Source organism: Anomaloglossus baeobatrachus, chromosome 1, assembly GCF_048569485.1.
Source record: "Anomaloglossus baeobatrachus isolate aAnoBae1 chromosome 1, aAnoBae1.hap1, whole genome shotgun sequence".
Classification (NCBI taxonomy): Eukaryota; Metazoa; Chordata; class Amphibia; order Anura; family Aromobatidae; genus Anomaloglossus; species Anomaloglossus baeobatrachus.
In genome coordinates, this window is record NC_134353.1 from 153,088,409 (window position 1) to 153,109,984 (window position 21,576).

Below are 21,576 nucleotides of genomic sequence, written 5' to 3' on the forward strand. Positions count from 1 at the left end.
CGGCCCTCCTGATCCTCCACTGCCCCCCTCCATATCGCCGGCCTCCTCCTCTCTCAGCTCTCCCTCCATATCTCCCTCATCCTCCCACTGTGAGCTGCCCTCCTCTGACCCCTGCATCCACCTCTCTCCCGCTCCAGATTCCTCTGCCTCCTCAGCCGTGTCCTCCATTACTCTGCCTCTCCGGCATGAATCCATCTCGTCTCTCCCCTGCACCTCTGGCTCCGCCCCCGACAGGCTCGCCGGCGCCATGTTCATTGCATCCACTTCTTTCCCAGCCGCAGCGTCGCCGCTCCTCCCGGGTCCTTCACTGCAGCCAGCGCTTCTCAGCAGGTAACGATCCATCGCTGCTGACCTCCGCTTTCCTGCTGTGTGACTTTCGTCTTGTTCCCGGAGGCGGGGGGGCTTCTTTCAGACTGGTTTTTCCAGGGGGTGGCGGGAGCTTCTCCCTCAAGCCTCCACCTCAGCCAGGACCGGATCCGGAAGTTCCTTGCCCATTTTTAAAAAATGTTTTACCCCAAAGAAAAAGAAATACTTACAATCCCATGCTGTAATGTAATGTCTGCATACTTTTTTTTTTACTTCCTCCCTTGCCCAGGAGATGGGGTATGATCAGACCATGTTCCTGTATGGTCAGACACGGCCATTACACAGTACATAACAGGGGCATATATATAGGATTATCTCAGAACACAATCATTCGTATTAAACACATCCAATTGTGGAAATTATTATTATTCCAAGATCTTTTGATTAAAATGAACTTTGTTCGTGGGTAAACCCCTTTAACTATGTAGCTCTGTAAAGGCCCCTTTACACACTGAGACTTTCTAGCGATCCCACCAGCGATCTCGACCTGGCCGGGATCGCTGGAAAGTCTTTAACAGTCGCTGGTGAGCTGTCAAACAGGCAGATCTGGCTAACGACGCAGCAGCGATACGGACCTGCAGAATGACCTCGCTGGAAAGGGAACGCTAGCACGCCTATGGGCTGGGTCGCTAACTATGTCGTCGTAACGGGGTCAAACACACTGGTGCATGCTGCGCAGCGGAAAACAAAGGACCAAAGAATGGTCCTGAACGAATTGTAGCGATCAGCGACCTCACAGCGGGGGCCAGGTGGCTGATGCGTGTCACACACTGCAATGTCGCTGGGGAGGTCGCTATTACGTCACAAAACCGGTGACATTACATCGATATTGCTAGCGATGTTGCAGTGTGTAAAGGGGCCTTAAGTCAATAGATTTGTATACACCACTTACACGAGCTACAAAAGCCCAGAGAGAACAAAGTTTCCTATTGATGGGTAAGCAGTTTGATACAATAAGATACAAGGTTTAATTAACCTTCCTGTAGGTGTTTATATTTATTCTGAGACTTGTACAGAGGATTGTTTCTTTTTGTGTTAGAAATGATGTAATTCTCTCGCAGATATATAGTTCATGGAGTGTCAAAGGGTTATAATAAAAACAAGGACTTGACAATACCTTTAGGAAACATACTAGCAAAGACCTCAATGTAGAAGTATGTGAAAGGTAAAAGCACTGCAATACATAAGATTATGCAGATCCTCCGTCTTTCAGGACAGCGCATTGTTGCATGCAACAGAAAGGTCAGAACAAGGAGGCGTTCTTAGCTACGTATGAAAAATGCAGCCGGTTTGTAAAAGGAGGACAAAGAGCATAAAACCATGAAGTCCTAAGCAAAGAAATCCAAGCTGTCATTTCCTATGATTTTTACATGGTGCTTCTTCCTGTAAGTAATGTTTCTATAAATGTTTTAAATTTTTACTTGCAAGAAGTCAGTTCATGAGTAAATCCTTAAGAAAGCCTGAGTAATATTTAGTATAATGAACAATACAGAATATTTAGCTACTGTTGGCTTCTTGCTGTATGTTATGTGCCATTGTTCTACTGTATAATACTGTAATTTGCAACAGATGACTATAAGGCAAGAAAACAGCGTAAATTTTAACAGGACACGTTCATTTCTAGCATATAGAGGCATTCTGGGAATAATCCAGGCAAGAAACTGCCTCCCTGCTTACTCAGTACACAGGAAATAGATATGAACCGTCCAGACAATTCCCCTCTCACAATGGTAGATCTAACTGGAACAAGTGCTATGAAAAATAGTTTTCGCACCATTGTTTCCTCACCATATGGAGCAGAGCTCATATGTTATTCACAGCAGTGGGGTTGTTAATTGCAATTCTTTTGGGCAACACTTTTTGCATTAATTTTCATGCATAAATAGATCACGCACCTGACGTGAAGTGGGTGGCACAATATGGATCCTACACGCTCCACTCGCTCATAGAGGATGCATTCAGATGTGGCACATTTGTTGGACATATATTTCTGTCACTGACTTTTAATTCTATACATGTGATTGCAGTTCTTTCTGTAGCTATATGGGATACTCAACTTTCTGCAAGAAATCTGTCTTCAAGAACTCTCCGGCACTAATGATGTGCTGAGAACATATATGACCCCTGCAGCCAATCACTGACATCAGCAGTCACATGTCAATCATGAAACCACCACCACATAACAATTTCCTGCAATGCCAGCTGAAAAAGTAATGAGCAGAGCACGTTGTACAACACATGGCTGAGGTCTATATATATGACTATATATGTCTGATAATGGCAACCATCTCTGCTTGCTCATAATAGCCATTTAACTTTCTGACTTTTAGTTAGCCCCAAATTTATGTAAATTTCTGACGTTTAATAATTTTTGCATAAATTAAATAATCTCTCCTTTTCTGCAGGGTATGCCAATCTTAGGTAATTCACTCTGGCTCAAATTTACTATCTATCATATTTACAGATCTCATATTTTATTACTGTACTTTATTTTAAAATAATAATCTTTATTTCTATAGCGCCAACATATTCCGCAGTGCTTTACAATTCAGGAGGATCATATACAAACAAGTAACAGTTATAGAAAATACAATATTTAGAGGGAAAAAAAAGACAACCCTGCTCGTGAGAGCTTACAATCTACAATGAGATATGGAGGAGGGGGGGGCAAGGTACAAGTGCTTATTTACAGTGACAATCCAGCCATCTCAAGGAAATGGGGGATAGATAATGGCTTCCTGGACCAATTGGCCTGAACCTTGAGATGCATTTGAGTGGCATGGAGTTTGACGTGGGGTTATGTTGTGAAAAGTTGTAGAGGGACTGTGTGAATTGGATTTGATTAGGGAGTGTGATAGGCCGCCCTAAAAAGATACGTTTTTAGGGAGAATCTGAAGCCGAGTAAGTTATTATTCATCCTAACTTCTTGGGGTAGAGCGTTCCAGAGGATTGGTGCAGCTCGAAAGAAGTCTTGGATCCGGGAGTGGGAGGTTTGAATTAGTGTGGATGTTCTTGCTTGATTTTGTGTTGGGCTCAGCCTCTTTTTAAGAAGAAATATTGGATGATATCTGTTACCCAGCATGAAGCATTTTCTTAGGCTAACTCTAGCTATGATGTTATCACACACGTGGATGCAATTCTGCTGCATTGGAGAAATAATAAAATTGTCTCCATTAATATATTATTGCTGGATGATAATCACATCAGTCATGAATTAACATTTTGGGGAAGATACATTGAGGTGTTTATGCCAGAAAAAAAGTGAAGGAAAATCCAGCATCCGCATATAAAATGAAAACATGGCTTTATTGAAAAAATTAAAAACTAGAAAAAAAACATGACAATATTCCAAGTAGACTAGATAGTCAGTCTACGCGTTTCGAACACTTAACCTGTTCCTAATCATGGTTGTCATGATTAAGAACAGGTTAACTGTTCGAAACGCATAGACGGACTATCTAGTCTACTTGGAATATTGTCATGGTTTTTTTCTAGTTTTTAATTTTATATGCAGATGCTGGATTTTTCTTCACTTGTTTTCTCAAGTTCCACCTGACTGCCGGTCAGGTTTCCTGGCACCGCACCCTTATTCAAGTCTGGTGAGCTGTTCACATCTTCATGTTTATGCCAGAAATCTGGCACAAACACCTTAAGTCACAACATGTTTGTGATTCAATTGTTTTTATTGATTTTGCAACATTTTTTAACATAACTCAAACGTTGCACAAAAATATTGTGGCTTTTGGCATTTATATTCCAGCCGCAGGTATCACCAGAGTGTGCTCAGTCACAGCTACCCGTCAAATTCATCATAAACTATGCCACAAAAATGATGTAACTTACTCCAAAAACATATGCCAGTTCCTGACTAGTAAACATTTATGGCGGCAGTGCACGTTGGGTGACAGAAACACCTAATTCATTAAGCGACAGAATGAGAAATTTTAAACTAAAAGATCAGTCCGGGCGGAAAAAGAAGCAGATTTTTCACATAAGTAACATTAAAAAGCGTCCTACTATGAATTGACTCTTTATTGAATCAACCCCTATAGTGCTATCGTGTTTCCCCAAAAACTAAGCCCTACCTCAAAACTAAGCCCTAGTAGAAACTTTCGGCCTTTTCGAAGTATAGCTTAAATATAAGCCCTATCCCGAAAATAAGCCCTAGTGTCCACACAGGTAAAAATAAGTTGAAGAATACAGCAGGACATTTTATTAAAGTAAGAAGACACCCCCAAAAGAAAGAAGACAGACCCACAATCACACTTGCAAGACCCCGAACAGTAACAGCTGACAGGTGCCGACGGTGGATTGGATCTCCCACAGTGATCTGCGTTGCTGTCAGGTTCCTCACCTTTCCACTCACACACACATTGTTTCCTGGATCACCCTGCTCACACACACATCCAATTGCAGTAACAACACACACACACACACACACACACACACACGTACACACCTGGTGATCCCCTACAGCTTCCGAACCGGCACGAAGACCTGGAAAGCTATGGAACGCGAGGACCCACAGTGGAACACAATGAGGACCTGCAGTGGAACGTATCGAGGAGCAGGTCCTCAATGCGTTCCCCCGCAGTTCCTTGCGTCCAAGGTTCTCCTCCGGCCATAAGCAGTATGGTATCACCAGATGTTTGTGTGTGAAGTTACTGCGATTGGATCGGTGTGTGCGTGATGTTACTGAAATCAATTGTGTATGTGTGGTGTGTGAGAGCGAAGGGTGCCAGCCGGAAGCAGGGGAGCACTGCTGTGGAACATACGAAGACCTGCTGGGAGCGCCCGCTGTGGATCACGGGAGGACCTGAGAGTGATGCAGATGTTCGGGGTCTGGTACGTGCGATTCTCTAAAGGGTGCTTTACATGCTGTGACATCGCTAACGATATATCGTCAGGGTCACGTCGTTTGTGACGCACATCCGGCGCCGTTAGCGACATCGCAGCATGTGACACCAAGGAGTGACGATCAACGAGCGCAAAAACGTGAAAAATCGTTGCTCGTTGGCACGTCGCTCCTTTTCCAAATATTGTTGCTGCTGCAGGTACGATGTTGTTCGTCGTTCCTGCAGCAGCACACATCGCTATGTGTGACACCGCAGGAACGACGAACATCTCCTTACCTGCGTCCACCGGCAATGAGGAAGGAAGGAGGTGGGCGGCATGTTCCGGCCGCTTATCTCCGCCCCTCCTCTGCTATTGGACGGCTGCCGTGTGACGTCTCTGTGACGCCGCACGAACCGCTGCCTTATAAAGTCTTTTTTTATTTTTTACTGTACAATAGACCTGCAGACCGGGTCTGTGATTGCTTGCAGACAGATGCTGTCACACAGGCTGGGGGCTCACCTGACTGCAACCAATCACAGACTCCAGTGGGGGGAGCAGTGAATATGCATGAGGCTAATGAGCGGCACTGGAAGTAGGAGGGGCCGTGGGAGCAGGTACGGTTGAGCCTAGAATGTATGGGCTCCTACCAGGTAAGTGGGCGTGACCAGCAGGGTCAGTGGGCATGACCTGCTTGGTTAGTGAGCTTGGTGATGTTTTCTCCCTTCCACTATATCATGCTATGCCCCCCGCTCCCCATGTGATATGGGTATGTTGAAATGACGTCACACCTGGAAGGAGCCCATACACTCTAACATCTACCGGAGACTGGTAAGTATAGCACGCTTGCTTTACTCTTCGTTTTTTTTTTTTTTGATCCAGGTCAATCCCGTCCCGGCCCAGCAATCCGGGTACTTTTGAACCCCTTCTGGTCTTGACATCTCAGAAAAAAAGCCCTGTAAAAAAACGCCACAAAATCCGCACCAAAACCGCAGATGACTCCCATGAGACAGCCTGCCATAAGATCAGGTTTTGGTCAGGAAAAAAACGCTGTGTCAGGTTTCCAGGTTTTCCAGTTCTCTTTTGAATGAGCTTGCCCTCAGTTAACATGGAGTTTTAAGGTTCTGTTGCCCTACTTCCTGTCCAGCTGCTTAAAAGGCCGCCTCTCAGCCCAGTCCAGTGCCTGAGTATACTGCTTGCTGTGTGCTCCTGCTTTGCTGCTGCTAATCCTGATTGCTTTTGGATCCTCCTAAAGACTACCGACCGACCGACTCTGGACCTTACCCGGTTTCTCAAGCTGTGCCCGGATTCCGTCTGCCATTTTCGGTCAGCACTCTGCCCGGTTCTCTCTGGTTCGTAACCACTCTGGACAATCATCCCGTACGGACACTCCTGGACTTTTACCGCTTGCCCCTTGTGTCCCGGCTGCTGCGCATTTAGGCCTTCCGGGGTGATTGCCGGACAGTCCCTGTATAGGGGTTCGCTCTGGTGGTCTCCCTGGGGGAGTCCGGTGCGTGGCCCCGGGAATTCCCTCCGCTCCGTTTCGGGAAGGTATTGTGTGTATTTGTATTGCTGTGTTTGTTCCGTTGTTATCTACCGTGGTTACAGATTATAAAACATCTTGTATCAAAAACTCGTCTCTGCTGATCATTGCCCTACGCTATCGAAATCCTCAAAACATACAATAGTATTACATTATACTCAGGCCATAAGAGGATTTCGCTGGGGCAATGACTGAGACACGAGGAGTAGATCAGCTCTTTTCTATGATTAACTCCTTGCAGCAGGAGATGGAGGTGGTGCAGACTAAACTTAGAGATGTGGAGGCACAGCTGGGTCATGATCACCAGGTACTGGGTCCGGCTATACAGGATTTGCAAGTCAGAGTGGAGGCTCAGGAAGCCGGCCCCACTACGTCCGTATCAGCTGCCGGTATGCCTAGGTTACCCCCATTCCGTTTCAATGGTGACCGTGGTCAGTTTCGTGGATTTGTGAACCAATGTATACTGTTTTTTGATGTACATGCTGATTATTACCGTTCTGACCGGTCCAAAGTGTTATGTATAATTATGTTATTAACATCACGAGCACTGGCTTGGGCTAATCCTATGATAGAGAACCGAGACATCCGTTTAAATCACCTAGATGATTTTCTGACCGCAATGGCGCAAATGTTTGATGATCCGAATCGCCGTGCTACCGCTGAATCGGCTCTCCTTTCCTTACGTCAGGGAAAGCGTTCTGTCGTTGAATACGCCACTGAATTTAAGAGGTTAGTGGTAGACACCGACTGGGGAAACAATGCATTATTGTCTGTTTTCAGAAAGGGGTTGTCCGGTACCATCAAGGACGAGTTAGCTCGTTCCTAATCTCCAGGGGATTTTGAACTGTTTCTCCAGCACTGTGTGCGTATTGATACCCGCTTGACGGAACGTAGACAGGAAAAATGGGCGGCTGTAAACCGTGTAAACAACTTTACATTTCCTTCCAGAGAACCCGCTCTCAGGACGCCACGGGAGGCCGAGGACGTTCCTATGCAAGTAGACTCTCTGCAAAAGCGAGAGACCAATGAACGTCGCGAACACCGGCTCCGTGAGCGTTTGTGTTTCTATTGCGGTCAATCGGACCATTTCTTGATCGACTGCCCGAAACGTCCGAATCGCCCAAATAAGGTATTGGCAGCCATGGCAGAGTGTGACAACACGGACTCAGAGTCCGATATCTCTGAGGCAAGTGGAAACTTGGATGCGGTATTTCCCTTGACTGTAATGTCAACCTCACCGAAGGACTCGGAAGGGAAATATACCCATTGCTCGCTCCCCATTCAGATCCGGTGGGAGGGACAGCTAATACCTACCTCTGCAATGATAGACTCTGGGGCAGGGGGAAATTTCATGGACTCTTCTTTTGCCAGGAAACACGGTATCCGGACTCAGCAAAAATCCTCACCGGTTACCATGGAGACGGTAGACGGATCTCCGTTAATCTCTGGACCAGTCGATCGGGAAACCGTACCGCTAGAATGCGTCATGAAGCCAGGTCAGCAGGAGACCCTTGTTTTCATGCTAATTTCATCTCCTCATTTTCCGATTATTTTAGGTATTCCGTGGCTACGGTCTACAAATCCGGTCATCGATTGGGAAACTAAGGAAATATCCTTCCCACCGCAGAATATTCCGACCATTAGTCCAGCTGTTCCGGTTCCAGTACCACCAAATACGGAGAGCACTGTACAGGTACCTGTTTTACCCCCGGTTTACCGTGACTTCGCTGATATATGCGACAAAAGAAAAGCCGACCGACTTCCCCCGCATAGACCGTATGATTGCCCCATAGACTTACTCCCAGGGGCGGAGATTCCGTTTGGTCATGTCTACCCGTTGGCGGCACCTGAGCTAGCAGCACTAAAAGAGTATATTGATGAAAGCCTAGCCAAGGGATTTATTCGTCCGTCTACTTCCCCCGCAGGGGCACCCATCTTTTTCGTGAAAAAGAAGGAGGGGACTCTGAGACCCTGTATTGACTACCGGGAACTGAATAAAATAACCATCCGGAACCGGTATCCGTTACCGTTGATTCCTGAGCTATTGGAGAGGGTCCAACAGGCAAAAATATTCACCAAATTGGACCTCCGTGGGGCATATAATCTGCTTCGTATACGTCCCGGAGACGAGTGGAAGACCGCGTTCCGATGTCGGTACGGACATTTTGAGTACCTAGTGATGCCTTTTGGACTTTGTAACGCTCCCGCGGCATTTCAACATCTAGTTAACGATATTTTTAGGGATATCATGGACCAATTCATGGTGATCTATCTGGACGATATCCTAATCTTTTCTGATTCTCTACAGGAACACCAGGAGCACGTCAAGACCGTACTTACCCGTCTGAGGGAAAACCACCTGTACATTAAGCTGGAGAAATGCGAGTTCCACTGCTCACAAATACAATTCTTAGGTTATGTCATCTCTCCTCAGGGTCTAAACATGGAATCTAGCAAGATACAAGCCATTCTGGACTGGCCGGAACCGGGAAACATCAAGGAGGTACAACGCTTTGTCGGTTTTGCCAACTTTTACCGACGCTTTATCCGTAACTTTTCAGAGATTGTCCGTCCCATCACTCTGTTAACCAAGAAAGGACAGAAGTTTGTGTGGTCCGCCCAGGCCCAGGAAGCATTCCATCGTCTCAAGGTATGTTTTACCTCAGCGCCAATATTAGTCCATCCGAATCCCGCACTTCCCTTTATCGTGGAGGTCGACGCTTCCGACTATGCATTAGGGGCCATTCTTTCTCAAAGGACCGGGGACAAGAGTCTCTTGCATCCGTGTGCCTTCTTTTCCCGCCGGTTGTCCCCTGCAGAAAGGAACTACGACATTGCGGACAAGGAATTATTGGCGATTATTTCCGCTTTCAAGGAATGGAGACACCACTTACAGGGAGCCGCGCAGCAAGTGATAGTACTCACGGATCATCGTAATCTGGAATTTCTTAAGTCTGCCAGGTGCCTGTCTCCACGGCAAGCCCGTTGGAGCCTATTTCTTAACCAATTCAATTTTGTCGTTACATACCGTCCAGGTTCACGTAATGGGAAAGCCGATGCCTTGTCCCGAATCCACGCCGTGGACTCCGTGCCTGGAACCCCGTCTCAGACCGTGTTATCGGATGCCAATTTCGTTGGAGTAATCCAGGACCAGGACTTGTGGAAGGACATCAAGCTGGCCTATGATGGTGACGTATTTCTTGCTGCCCCCCCGAATGATGTAACGCTTGTTCTTCGGAATGGTGTGTGGTTGAGAGAGCGACGCATTTATGTCCCGGAGGCCGTAAGACTTCGGGTTCTCAAGTTGGTCCATGACTCCGTGTTGGCTGGTCATAGGGGGGTACAGAAGACGCAAGAATTTCTGAGCCGTTTTTTCTGGTGGCCTACTTGCTTAAAGGATGTGAAGGACTATGTCCACTCATGTGTGGTTTGTGCCCGGTGCAAGGTCCCTCGTGTGGCTCCTACGGGACTCCTCCAACCGTTACCCGTGCCATCTCGCCCTTGGGGGTCTATCTCCATGGATTTTATTGTGGAGTTGCCAGTCTCATGCGGACACAATACCATTTTAGTGGTGGTAGATCGATTGACTAAAGCTGCTCACTTCATTCCGTGTACCGGTCTTCCCTCAGCCGCAGAGACAGTGGATTTGGTTATCCAGAATGTATTCCGATTGCATGGGGTACCAGACGAGATCATCTCTGACCGGGGCGTGCAGTTCACGTCTAGATTCTGGAAGGGGTTTTGTACGGCACTCCAGATTGATGTCTGTTTGTCTTCTGCATACCATCCTCAGACAAATGGGCAAACCGAACGGACGAATCAAACCCTGGAACAATACCTTCGATGTTATGTCAGCCATCTCCAAGACGATTGGTTGAAGATGCTTCCGTTGGCGGAGTTCTCATATAACAACACTCAGAGCAGCTCCACTAAGGTAACGCCCTTTTTCGCTAACTTAGGTTACCATCCGAATGTTTTGCCTAGGTCACCGGTTGCGGTTTCGGTGCCAGCGGTGGAGGACAGATTGACAGAGCTACGACAAAATCTGGAGGTTCTGAAGGACACTGTGGCTACGGCCCAGGAGCGTTACAAGAGGTCGGCCGACACTCACCGGAAACCGGCACCCATGTACAAGGTAGGGGACTCTGTATGGTTGTCCACCAAAAACCTGAGATTGGGTGTTCCTTCGCAGAAGCTGGGACAAAAATTCATCGGTCCATTTAAGATCACCGGGATCGTGAGCCCTGTGGCCTGTCGGCTACGGTTGCCGCACCATCTAAAGGTACACCCGGTCTTTCATGTGTCTCTCCTCAAACCTGTCTCCCCTAATACGTTTCGTGGTCGTGTTGTGCCTCCTCCTCCGCCTGTGATGGTCGACGGCGAGGAGCAGTTCGTGGTTGAGGACATTATTGACTCCCGGCTCCATCGTCGTCGGCTTCAATATCTGGTACGTTGGCAGGGGTACGCCCCCGAGGACGATTCCTGGGAACCGGTGGGTAACATTCGGGCGCCCCGGAAGATCGCTCAGTTTCATCGACGGTTCCCGGACAAGCCGGGCCCTGATCCGTCCTGAGGCAGTCTCTGGGGGGGGGGAGTAATGTCAGGTTTCCAGGTTTTCCAGTTCTCTTTTGAATGAGCTTGCCCTCAGTTAACATGGAGTTTTAAGGTTCTGTTGCCCTACTTCCTGTCCAGCTGCTTAAAAGGCCGCCTCTCAGCCCAGTCCAGTGCCTGAGTATACTGCTTGCTGTGTGCTCCTGCTTTGCTGCTGCTAATCCTGATTGCTTTTGGATCCTCCTAAAGACTACCGACCGACCGACTCTGGACCTTACCCGGTTTCTCAAGCTGTGCCCGGATTCCGTCTGCCATTTTCGGTCAGCACTCTGCCCGGTTCTCTCTGGTTCGTAACCACTCTGGACAATCATCCCGTACGGACACTCCTGGACTTTTACCGCTTGCCCCTTGTGTCCCGGCTGCTGCGCATTTAGGCCTTCCGGGGTGATTGCCGGACAGTCCCTGTATAGGGGTTCGCTCTGGTGGTCTCCCTGGGGGAGTCCGGTGCGTGGCCCCGGGAATTCCCTCCGCTCCGTTTCGGGAAGGTATTGTGTGTATTTGTATTGCTGTGTTTGTTCCGTTGTTATCTACCGTGGTTACAGATTATAAAACATCTTGTATCAAAAACTCGTCTCTGCTGATCATTGCCCTACGCTATCGAAATCCTCAAAACATACAATAGTATTACACGCTGCAAAAATGTCCTTTGTGAACATAGTCTTAAGGGTGCTTTACATGCTACGACATCGCTAACGATATATCGTCGGGGTTACGGTGTTTGTGACGCACATCCGGCGTCATTCGCGACATCGCAGTGTGTGACAGCTAGGAGCGACGATCAACGATCGCAAAAACGTCAAAAATCGTTGATCGTTGACACGTCGCTCCTTTTCATAATATCGTTGGTGGTGCATGCCGCTGGTTGTTCGTCGTTCCTGCGGCAACACACATCGCTATGTGTGACACCGCAGGAACGACGAACATCTCCTTACCTGCGTCCACCGGCAATGAGGAAGGAAGGAGGTGGGCAGCATGTTCCGGACGCTCATCTCCGCCCCTCCTCTGCTATTGGACGGCTGCCGTGTCACGTCGCTATGACGCCGCACAAACCGCTGCCTTATAACGGAGGCAGATCGCCGGCCATAGCGACGTCGCAGGGAAGGTAAGTCCGTGTGATGGGTGTTAGCGATGTTGTGCGCCAGGGGCAGCGATTTTCCCGTGACGCACAATCGACGGGGTCGGGTACGCTCGCTAGCGATATATCGGTACCGATCTTGCAGCTTGTAAATTACCCTTTAGAGTGCTGTCTGCCATTTTAGGGGGTAAACTAACCCCCAACCTGGGTTTCCCCAAAAATAAGCCCTAGCGCATTTTTCGGGGAAAAAAAAAATCTAAGCCAGTGTCTTATTTTCGAGGAAACACAGCATATATCTAACTATAAGGGGGCATATATCACTGCATAATATTACACGATATAGCAATATAATTCGATTTGGAACTTATGCATAAAGGTGGTATTTCTTTGCAACAGGGGCAGTGGATACCAATAAGAATATAGCAGCCTAGGTCACAGCAGTGATGTCCATATATATAGCACTATGTTAAGATGGTGGCAGATCTAAGCACTGGTATAAATAATAACAACCACTACTTTTATTTTATATTTTAATATGCACTAAAACAATTTTCTGAAAGTGTGACCACTATTTTGTAATTGGTTTTTTTAGGACTCCATAATACTTATCCATAAATCCCTGTTTTGTTTGTAGAGTGTTAGAACCTACCAATAAAGGAGTAGAAACAAAATACTTGGAGCCTGCAATGAGGAATGGAAAAACAAGTGCATTTTGAGTAAGTATTATTGCACTCTTCCTAGTGATCTTTATAATACAAACACACCTCTAATGCTGAATAATGATGTAGCTTATATAGATTCAACTCTGAGTGTAATTATAAATGTCCAGATGAAGGAACAGATCAGTGACAAACTGTAAGCGTAACCAGGGCACAGATATGTTTCTTCATCTTTAATAACTTTGAATGCAGAACCGGACAGTATGCACCAGATGATGAGAACCTGGCTTGTGGCCCTGACGTACCATTGCAACAAGGTAAAGTTTCTGCACACACTCAACTACCCCTGTCTGTAGTGTGTCGGGGCGGGGGCTCTGAGTCCTCATTAAGTCCATACGTGCTCAGTTATTAAAGATGAGTTCACAACAACGTTAAAAACTTCACGCACTTTACTTGCAACACGTTTCAAACACCATTCCACTTTCCTTGAGACAGGTTTCAAACTTGGTTTCTCAAAAGACATTAACATCATAGTTCCATTACGGTTGCAGACAAGATTATACTACCTACCAAGGAGAGAGGGGGAGGTTGGCACATCTCTGTCCCCGAGTATCTAACCACACGGGTCAAGGTTTACCGCTGTGTTTATAATAACCTGCACATCTATGCTACCTCTTTGGAGTCACTTCTAGGGTCTGTTCTTCTGTGTCAGTGAACTCCAGCTGTGGCGACCCTGAGGCTTCAGTCGCCACAGGGTACTGCATCTCTTTTAAAATGTAGTACTCATTCCTGGTAAGAAGAGGTTAATCACTGGAGTTTTTCCACTTACAGAACATCCAGCCAGTGATTCAGACAGTTACACAATTCAGGAAGCCAGCCAGTCTGAGAAATTCACGGTTGCTGGGACAACCACTGTGAGTCATCAAAAAGGTGGGGGCTGCACTGAGGGAGTAGGAAAACACAAAAAGTTTCACTTTAGAATAGTCTGAGACTCTGAATAATACGGTCGCAGGAGAGAGTGCTTGAGCGCTTTCCTGCTAGAACCGGGCAGACCGGAAAAGGGCGAGAGGCAACCGGTGGAGCTAGTGAGACAGAGGAGAACATGGTAGCTGAGGTCGAGCCTAACCATTCCCACAGTGCCAGTGCAGTCAGGGTGCAGAGCCCTGTGGTAGGACATACTCCACGTTGGATTACCAGAATCTGCAGAGTATGGGTATTTCATGTCCCATCGCTCACCACCCATTTTCCCGCAGCACAGTGACACATAGGATCCGGGGTCGGGTTTGTAGCCAGGCCCCACGACGAAGATTTGCTCCACCTGCATACGGGACAGGACACTTTACAAGAACACTGGGCGGGGACCCAAAATTGCTTCAAGCCACGGGGATCCACAAGTAAGCGCAGAGGAGGAAGGTATCACACTCCACAGACACCGGTGATTGCTTCTGATTTACCCGGGACCGGCTGGAGCCAATTGTGGCAGAGAGTGGCATCACCAGGGCATCTTACGAACTGTAAGTAAAAAGAACTTTGAACCACAGCCCCGGTGTCGTCCTTGTCATTGCCGGCGCCACCACCCCGCGCTTCTGCGCCACCGGCCGTCCCACCGTCCTAATTTCCCAGGGGCCCGCTCCACCTGTGGGGAGCGATACCATCTTTGCTGCTATTACCATCCGCCCCGGAGGACAGCAACAGCAGCGACGACTAATCCCTGGCCGCATACCACTGGTGGCGTCACGACAATCATCTTACTACAACCCCCATCAGTTAACTCTCCCAGTCTTGTCTCTGTTCCTGAAGCCTAATCTTCCTGTTCTAACTAGGGAACCCGAAACTGGTGACATTTAGTGGTGTGTGGTAGCACTGCGCCCATAGACTCATGTGGCGCCCTGGACAAGCCAGGACGTCACAGGTACTACAACAACACACCCCACACCCCGGCTAGGCACACCGAAGTCAAACAAAAATCCTTGTTGCCTCCCTCCAGGGGCTGATGTCCACACCAGGGGGTGGGCCAGGCGGTTGGCCCCGCCCACCGAGGAGTTCACAGTCCTGGAAGCGGGAAAAGGTGGCAGTAGATGAGTTTTAGGAGTTGAGAGGAGTTGAGGAGACTGACCGTGTCCGGGTACGTGGCCCGGGCACCTACAGCAAGGTTGGCAGACGGTGGTGACCGTCTGCAGGAGAGGCCGATTGGAGTGAACCGTAAGGACCAGGGACGGGCGGTGGCCCGCCGGTACCGGACCGGGGAACGAAGAGAAGCCAGCACCATTCGGCAGGGCTTATGGACCCCGACCAGGCTAGGAGTCGCCGTAAAACCGGTCAAATCCGTTAGCGAAGGGAACCTCCTGGGTTTCCCAGCAGTCAAGACCCGATTGAAGGCAACAGCTCAAACCGTAAAGGGAAACACAGTCACCGCCAAGGCTACAGTTCCCAGGGCCAGAGCCTGCGGGCAAAAGGGGCTCCCTCAGCATCCATCCAAGCTGGGGAGCGGGTTACCGGTGGGAAGTCATCAGTACAACAAACAAACCAAAGGTGCAGGGAAAGACAGTCACCATCAATCTACCGGGAGCAGAAACCACCGCAGCCGTCAGAGGGCCCCGTCCATCCAGCCGTGTGTTTTACCAAGGACTTTGCATTCATCATTGGCTGAGTGAGTACCACCGTGCCGTGCGGCACCGCGCTGCCCCCGCACCTCACCAGGCCCCGTAACCCGCCTGCTACACATCCCTCCCTCACCGGGCCCCGGGACAACCAAACCCCCTACCCACGGAGGGGAAAACAACAACTGCGCTGCCCCCTGTCATCGCTCCTGGGATCCCCGTCCAGAGCAGCGGTGGTGTCACAACCTCACCACAACCGTGGGTGGCGTCACGGACAATCAATCCCCAAAACCATTCCCCTTTTTACTCACGGGCGAGGAACGCCGCTCGAGTCCCCGGATCCGGCCCACCGCTCGAGCCACCGAGCAGCAAGCGAAGCAGTAGCAGTGCCGGACCCGAGCAGTGGGTGAGCGCAGCGCCCTCCCCGCCCGCGACACCCACACAGGGATTTATTGTTACTACCACTATGCATAAAAATACACATTAAACATTCACATAAAAGCAATGACGTTTTCGGGGAGAGGTGCAGATCACAGAGCACCCTCCTACAAAAGCATGAAATGATTATCATTGATCTTGATTGACTCTACCTTTTGTAAAAAATTATTGTTGTTGTCGACACGAGGTTAATTACAAATGCAGCTTCTCATTTACACAAGGCATTTTTTCAGTTTTTCTAGCTGTAATCGCCCTGATGGAAATGTCCATTAGATCTTCAAAACCGCCAGTCTTAATAATTTATTTCATTATTTGATGAATATAGGTGGAAAGCATACTATATACGTATGTTGAATATTCTAGGAGAACCAAAGTATTCACAAATAGATGATAATGATATTTATAACGTGTAGGTACAGAGCTAACAGAATCGAAAGAAAAAAATATTGTATAGTTCCCAGATTACAGATCAGATGCATTCATTGAACATTGCACCTAGTTTATATATATAATTGCCTTATTCTGTCTGTCTGTCTGTCTGTCTGTCTTTCTGTCTGTCTTGCTCAAAAATGACGTAATTACAGTGACAACCGTCGCCACACCGCACGCGCTAAAGAGCCTGCGACCAACGGCTCAGCTAACTGAACAGCCTGAACTACGGGCTGACAGGACGACGCCCAACACTTTTCCCCGCACCACACGGAGCCCCGACTCCCCAGTGAGTGCTGTACCCCCAGGAGCCCACACCGGCAACCCAGCTCGCCTCTGCCCCCCGCACACATTACCCCACTCGGCTCCACACACCCCCGCACTCCGCCCTCCGCATGTATACACTGAACACACACACACGAATAGTCACCTGTTCCCAGCCATGCAGTCCCCAGCACTGACGTCCTCAGCGCCATGGCCCTGCTTGGCTCCAGCCCCTCCCACACTCCGCCCCCCGCACACATTACCCCGCTCGGCTCCGCCCCCCCACACTCCGCCCTCCGCATGTCTACACTGAACACACACACAAATAGTCACCTGTCCCCAGCCATGCAGTCCCCAGCACTGACATCCTCAGCGTCATGGCCCCGCTCGGCTCCACCCCACCCGCACTCCGCCCCCCCGCACACATTACCCCGCAGGATGGGGTCACATGTCAGGATGGTGGCTGCACCACAATGGGGGCACATACAAGTATTTGGCCACATCACAGCATCAGCCCACATACCAGGATGGGGGCCATACAAGGATGGAGACTATACCAGGATGGGAACCAGTTTTTGGCCATGGACAATTGTACGTTGCGTTTTCAAGAGTGACAATGAGATCCAACGTCAAAGTGCAAGTTGTTAACACCCCTTTATAAGGAAAGTTACTTACAGATAGTGAAAAGGTCTTCACACAAAATGTGGTGTACAAAAATATTTTTCCTTAACTTTACACTGTTCATGGCCTTCTTTCATTACAAGCCATGGACATCATTAAACATTAGACTCCTCTATTAAAACTGTTCCTTCTGTTGTTTGTCATTTTAAAACCAATAAACAATTATAATAATACTAAATTAAACCTAACCCATCCAGTCCATTCATTACCTTATTATTCAATCTGCTAACCTACAGTGCTGGCCAAAAGTATTGGCACCCCTGCAAATCTGTCAGATAATACTCAGTTTATTCTTGAAAATGATTGCAATTACAAAATCTTTGGTATTATTAACTTCATTTATTTTGCTTGCAATGAAAAAAAACAAAAGAGAATGAAACAAAAATCACATCATTGATCATTTCACACAAAACTTCAAAAATGGGCCAGACAAAAGTATTGGCACTCTTAGCCTAATACTTGGTTGCACAACCTTTAGCCAAAATAACTGCGAACAACCGCTTCCGGTAACCATCAATGAGTTTCTTACAATGCTCTCCTGGAATTTTAGACCATTCTTCTTTGGCAAACTGCTCCAGGTCCCTGAGATTTGAAGGGTGCCTTCTCCAAACTGCCATTTTGAGATCTCTCCACAGGTGTTCTATGGGATTCAGGTCTGGACTCATTGCTGGCCACTTTAGTAGTCTCCAGTGCTTTCTCTCAAACCATTTTCTAGTGCTTTTTGAAGTGTGTTTTGGGTCATTGTCCTGCTGGAAGACCCATGACCTCTGAGGGAGACCCAGCTTTCTCACACTGGGCTGCAAAATTTGTTGGTAGTTTTCAGACTTCATAATGCCATGCACACGGTCAAGCAGTCCAGTGCCAGAGGCAACAAAGCAACCCCAAAACATCAGGGAATCTCCGCCATGTTTGACTGTAGGGACAGTGTTCTTTTCTTTGAATGCCTCTTTTTTTTTCCTATAAACTCTATGTTGATGGCTTTTCCCAAAAAGCTCTACTTTTGTCTCATCTGACCAGAGAACATTCTTCCAAAACGTTTTAGGCTTTCTCAGGTAAGTTTTGGCAAACTCCAGCCTGGCTTTTTTATGTCTCGAGGTAAGAAGTGGGGTCTTCCTAGGTATCCTACCATACAGTCCTTTTTCATTCAGACACCGACGGATAGTACAGGTTGACACTATTGTACCCTCGGACTGCAGGGCAGCTGGAACTTGTTTGGATGTTAGTTGAGGTTCTTTATCCACCATCCGCACAATCTTGTGTTGAAATCTCTCGTCAATTTTTCTTTTCCTTCCACATCTAGGGAGATTAGCCACAGTGCCATGGGCTTTAAACCTCTTGATGACACTGTGCACCGTAGACACAGGAATTTTCAGGTCTTTGGAGATGGACTTGTAGCCTTGAAATTGCTCATGCTTCCTCACAATTTGGATTCTCAAGTCCTCAGACAGTTCTTTGGTCTTCTTTCTTTTCTCCATGCTCAATATGGTACACACAAGGACACAGGACAGAGGTTGAGTCAACTTTAATCCATGTCAACGGCTGCAAGTGTGATTTAGTTATTGCCAACACCTGTTAGGTGCCACAGGTAAGTTACAGGTGCTGTTAATTACACAAATTAGAGAAGCATCACATAATTTTTCAAACAGTGCCAATACTTTTGTCCACCCCCTTTTTACGTTTGGTGTGGCATTATATCCAATTTGGCTTTATGACAATTTTTATTTTTTTTCATTGAAGACAAATTAAATGAAGTTAATACCAACAAATTTGTGATTGCAATCATTTTCAAGAATAAACGGAGTATTATCTGACAGAATTGCAGGGGTGCCAATACTTTTGGCCAGCACTGTACATACACATTCTAGACTACCCGATACGTTAGAATCAGGCCACGTTCTAGTCTATCCTAATACCGTGTTTCCCCGAAAATAAGCCCTCCTTCGAAAATAAGCCATAGCAGGAGTTTACAGCATTTTTGGCTTAAGGCTTAAATATAAAAGTCCTGCCCCAAAAAATAAGCCCTTTTTCCAGAGCAAAAAAAATATATAAAACAGTGCCTATTTTCAGGGAAACACTGTATATGTAGAATTCTGTAGATTTTTTTGTTTTTGGCAGGTATAATGGAGAAGATGCTAGACCAACAAATCTAACCAATGACAGCCACAATTACTACAAGATGGACTATCCTGAAAAGAGCCAATGCTTAATACTTAACATGGAGTACTTTGACATGCCAGGTAAGTTCACAATAATGCATTTCCACCATGATCTTGTCTGTGATTTTAGAGTTATGTAAAACATATACTGTTACTGTATAGTAAAAAAAAAAAGGTTGTCTGCATACAATGGTGCTTGAAAGGTTTTCCATATTTCAACAAAAATATGACTCAAAGCTAAATCAGATTTTCAAAGATTTTCAAGGTATAAAAGTAGATAAAGTGAAACATGTCAAATGAGTAAGAAATATTAGACTGTCATATTTAGCCCCTTCCAGATCTCTGACATATTTTCGTCAGTCGTCACATGCCGAGCCTATATCTTTTTCTGCGCATCACAGCTTATTTATTCAGCTGTCAAGTGCCTCTAACAGCAGAGGGTGGACCGGAGATCTGCCCGCTGTTAACCAGTTAAATCCCGCTGTCAATCTATGAACTTCGGAATTTAATATGTGCTGGTGGGGAGCATGTTTTTCCCTACTCCCATTGGTGCGCCCGTGATATGTTCGCGGCCGCTGATGGGTTGTCATGAAAGCCAGGGGTCAGCTGATGACCCCTTTATCCATCATGATGATCCTCCTGTGAATGTCGGCTGTGAACTGACAAGACTAATCTGGGCCATAAAGAGCAGTGTTGATGCATTGCCATAGCACAAGTGATCAGATGATCGCACCTTCAAGTCCCCTAAAAGGACTAGTAAATACAATAAAGAGTGAAAAATAAAAGGTTTAAAAAAATGACAAAAAAAATTCAAATCACCTTCCTTTTACCTCATTGAAAATAAAATAATAATAATACACATTAGTATTCCCGTGTTCAGATATGTCTGATCTATCAAATGTAGAATAAATTAATCTAATTGGTAAACAGAGTAACAAAAAAAAAATTAAAAACCACCAGGATTACGTTTTTTGATCTCCACAATATTGCAATAAAATAGAATAAGAGGCGAATAAAAGTTGCATGTACTGCAAAATGGTATCAGTAAAAATGCCAGCCTAGGGCGCAAGAATAAGCCATCACTTAGCTCCAGATCCCAAAATATAAAAACATTCCGGTTATTGGAAAATAGTGCCAGAAGCAACATTTTTATTTATTTATTTTTATAAATGTCTAAAAAAAAAAAAATTCACCACTTAAATTAAAAGAAAACTATACATGTTTGCTATCTACATACTCATACTGACCTGGAGAATCAGAAAGCCATGTCAGTTTTACCATATAGTGAACAAGTTCCATAAAAAGAAAAATTGTGGAATTGCACTTTTTTTTTTGCAATTTGAAAGCACTTAGAATTTTTTTCTCCCACTTTCCAGTGTATTTTACAATGAATGTTTTCATTCAAAAATACAACTCGACCCGCAAAAAAGCAAGCTCTCACTCGGCTATGTTGACAGAAAAATAAAAAAAGTGTGGTTTTTGGAAGAGGGGGAGGAAAAACAAATGAAAAAAACGGAAATTGTCAAGAGGTTAATTGAGGAAAATAATCTAATATCACATGTCTGGGAGTGGCAAAAATATATCAACCTTTGCTTTCACTGTTTGTTGTGACCCCCATGTGCAGCAATAATTGCATCTAAACATTTCTGCTAATTGTTGATTAGTCCTGTACCAAGCATAGTACAGTGATCAGTTGTAGAGTTAGGACCATTCCATATGCAATTATATCACATGAACCTGCAACTTCCAGTATGTCCTTAACAGTGGCAAGGAGATGCTTGGAATTGTTACCAGCCAAAACCAGAATGGACATACAGTATTGATGAGAGATAGGCAGCATCACAAATAAACAATTACATTCAGGTACCTTATAGTTCCCATCCCTTTTGTCTGCATGTAGTAAAGACGCCAAGATGAGATT

At 46.5% G+C, this 21,576-nt stretch overlaps 1 protein-coding gene across 2 annotated transcripts in view; it reads left to right on the forward strand.

Annotated features, from left to right (window-relative positions):
* The first annotated feature begins 1,646 nt into the window (after positions 1–1,646).
* The window catches only part of LOC142308982 (caspase-3-like), a 64,056-nt gene continuing 44,126 nt past the window's right edge, over positions 1,647–21,576 (forward strand). For both annotated transcript variants that reach the window (XM_075347148.1, XM_075347149.1), the window contains exons 1-3: positions 1,647–1,751; positions 13,063–13,144; positions 19,615–19,736. In XM_075347148.1, the coding sequence (XP_075203263.1) occupies positions 13,122–13,144; positions 19,615–19,736 (145 nt within the window). In that variant the 5' untranslated portion in view covers positions 1,647–1,751; positions 13,063–13,121. The remainder of the gene's footprint in view (positions 1,752–13,062; positions 13,145–19,614; positions 19,737–21,576) is intronic.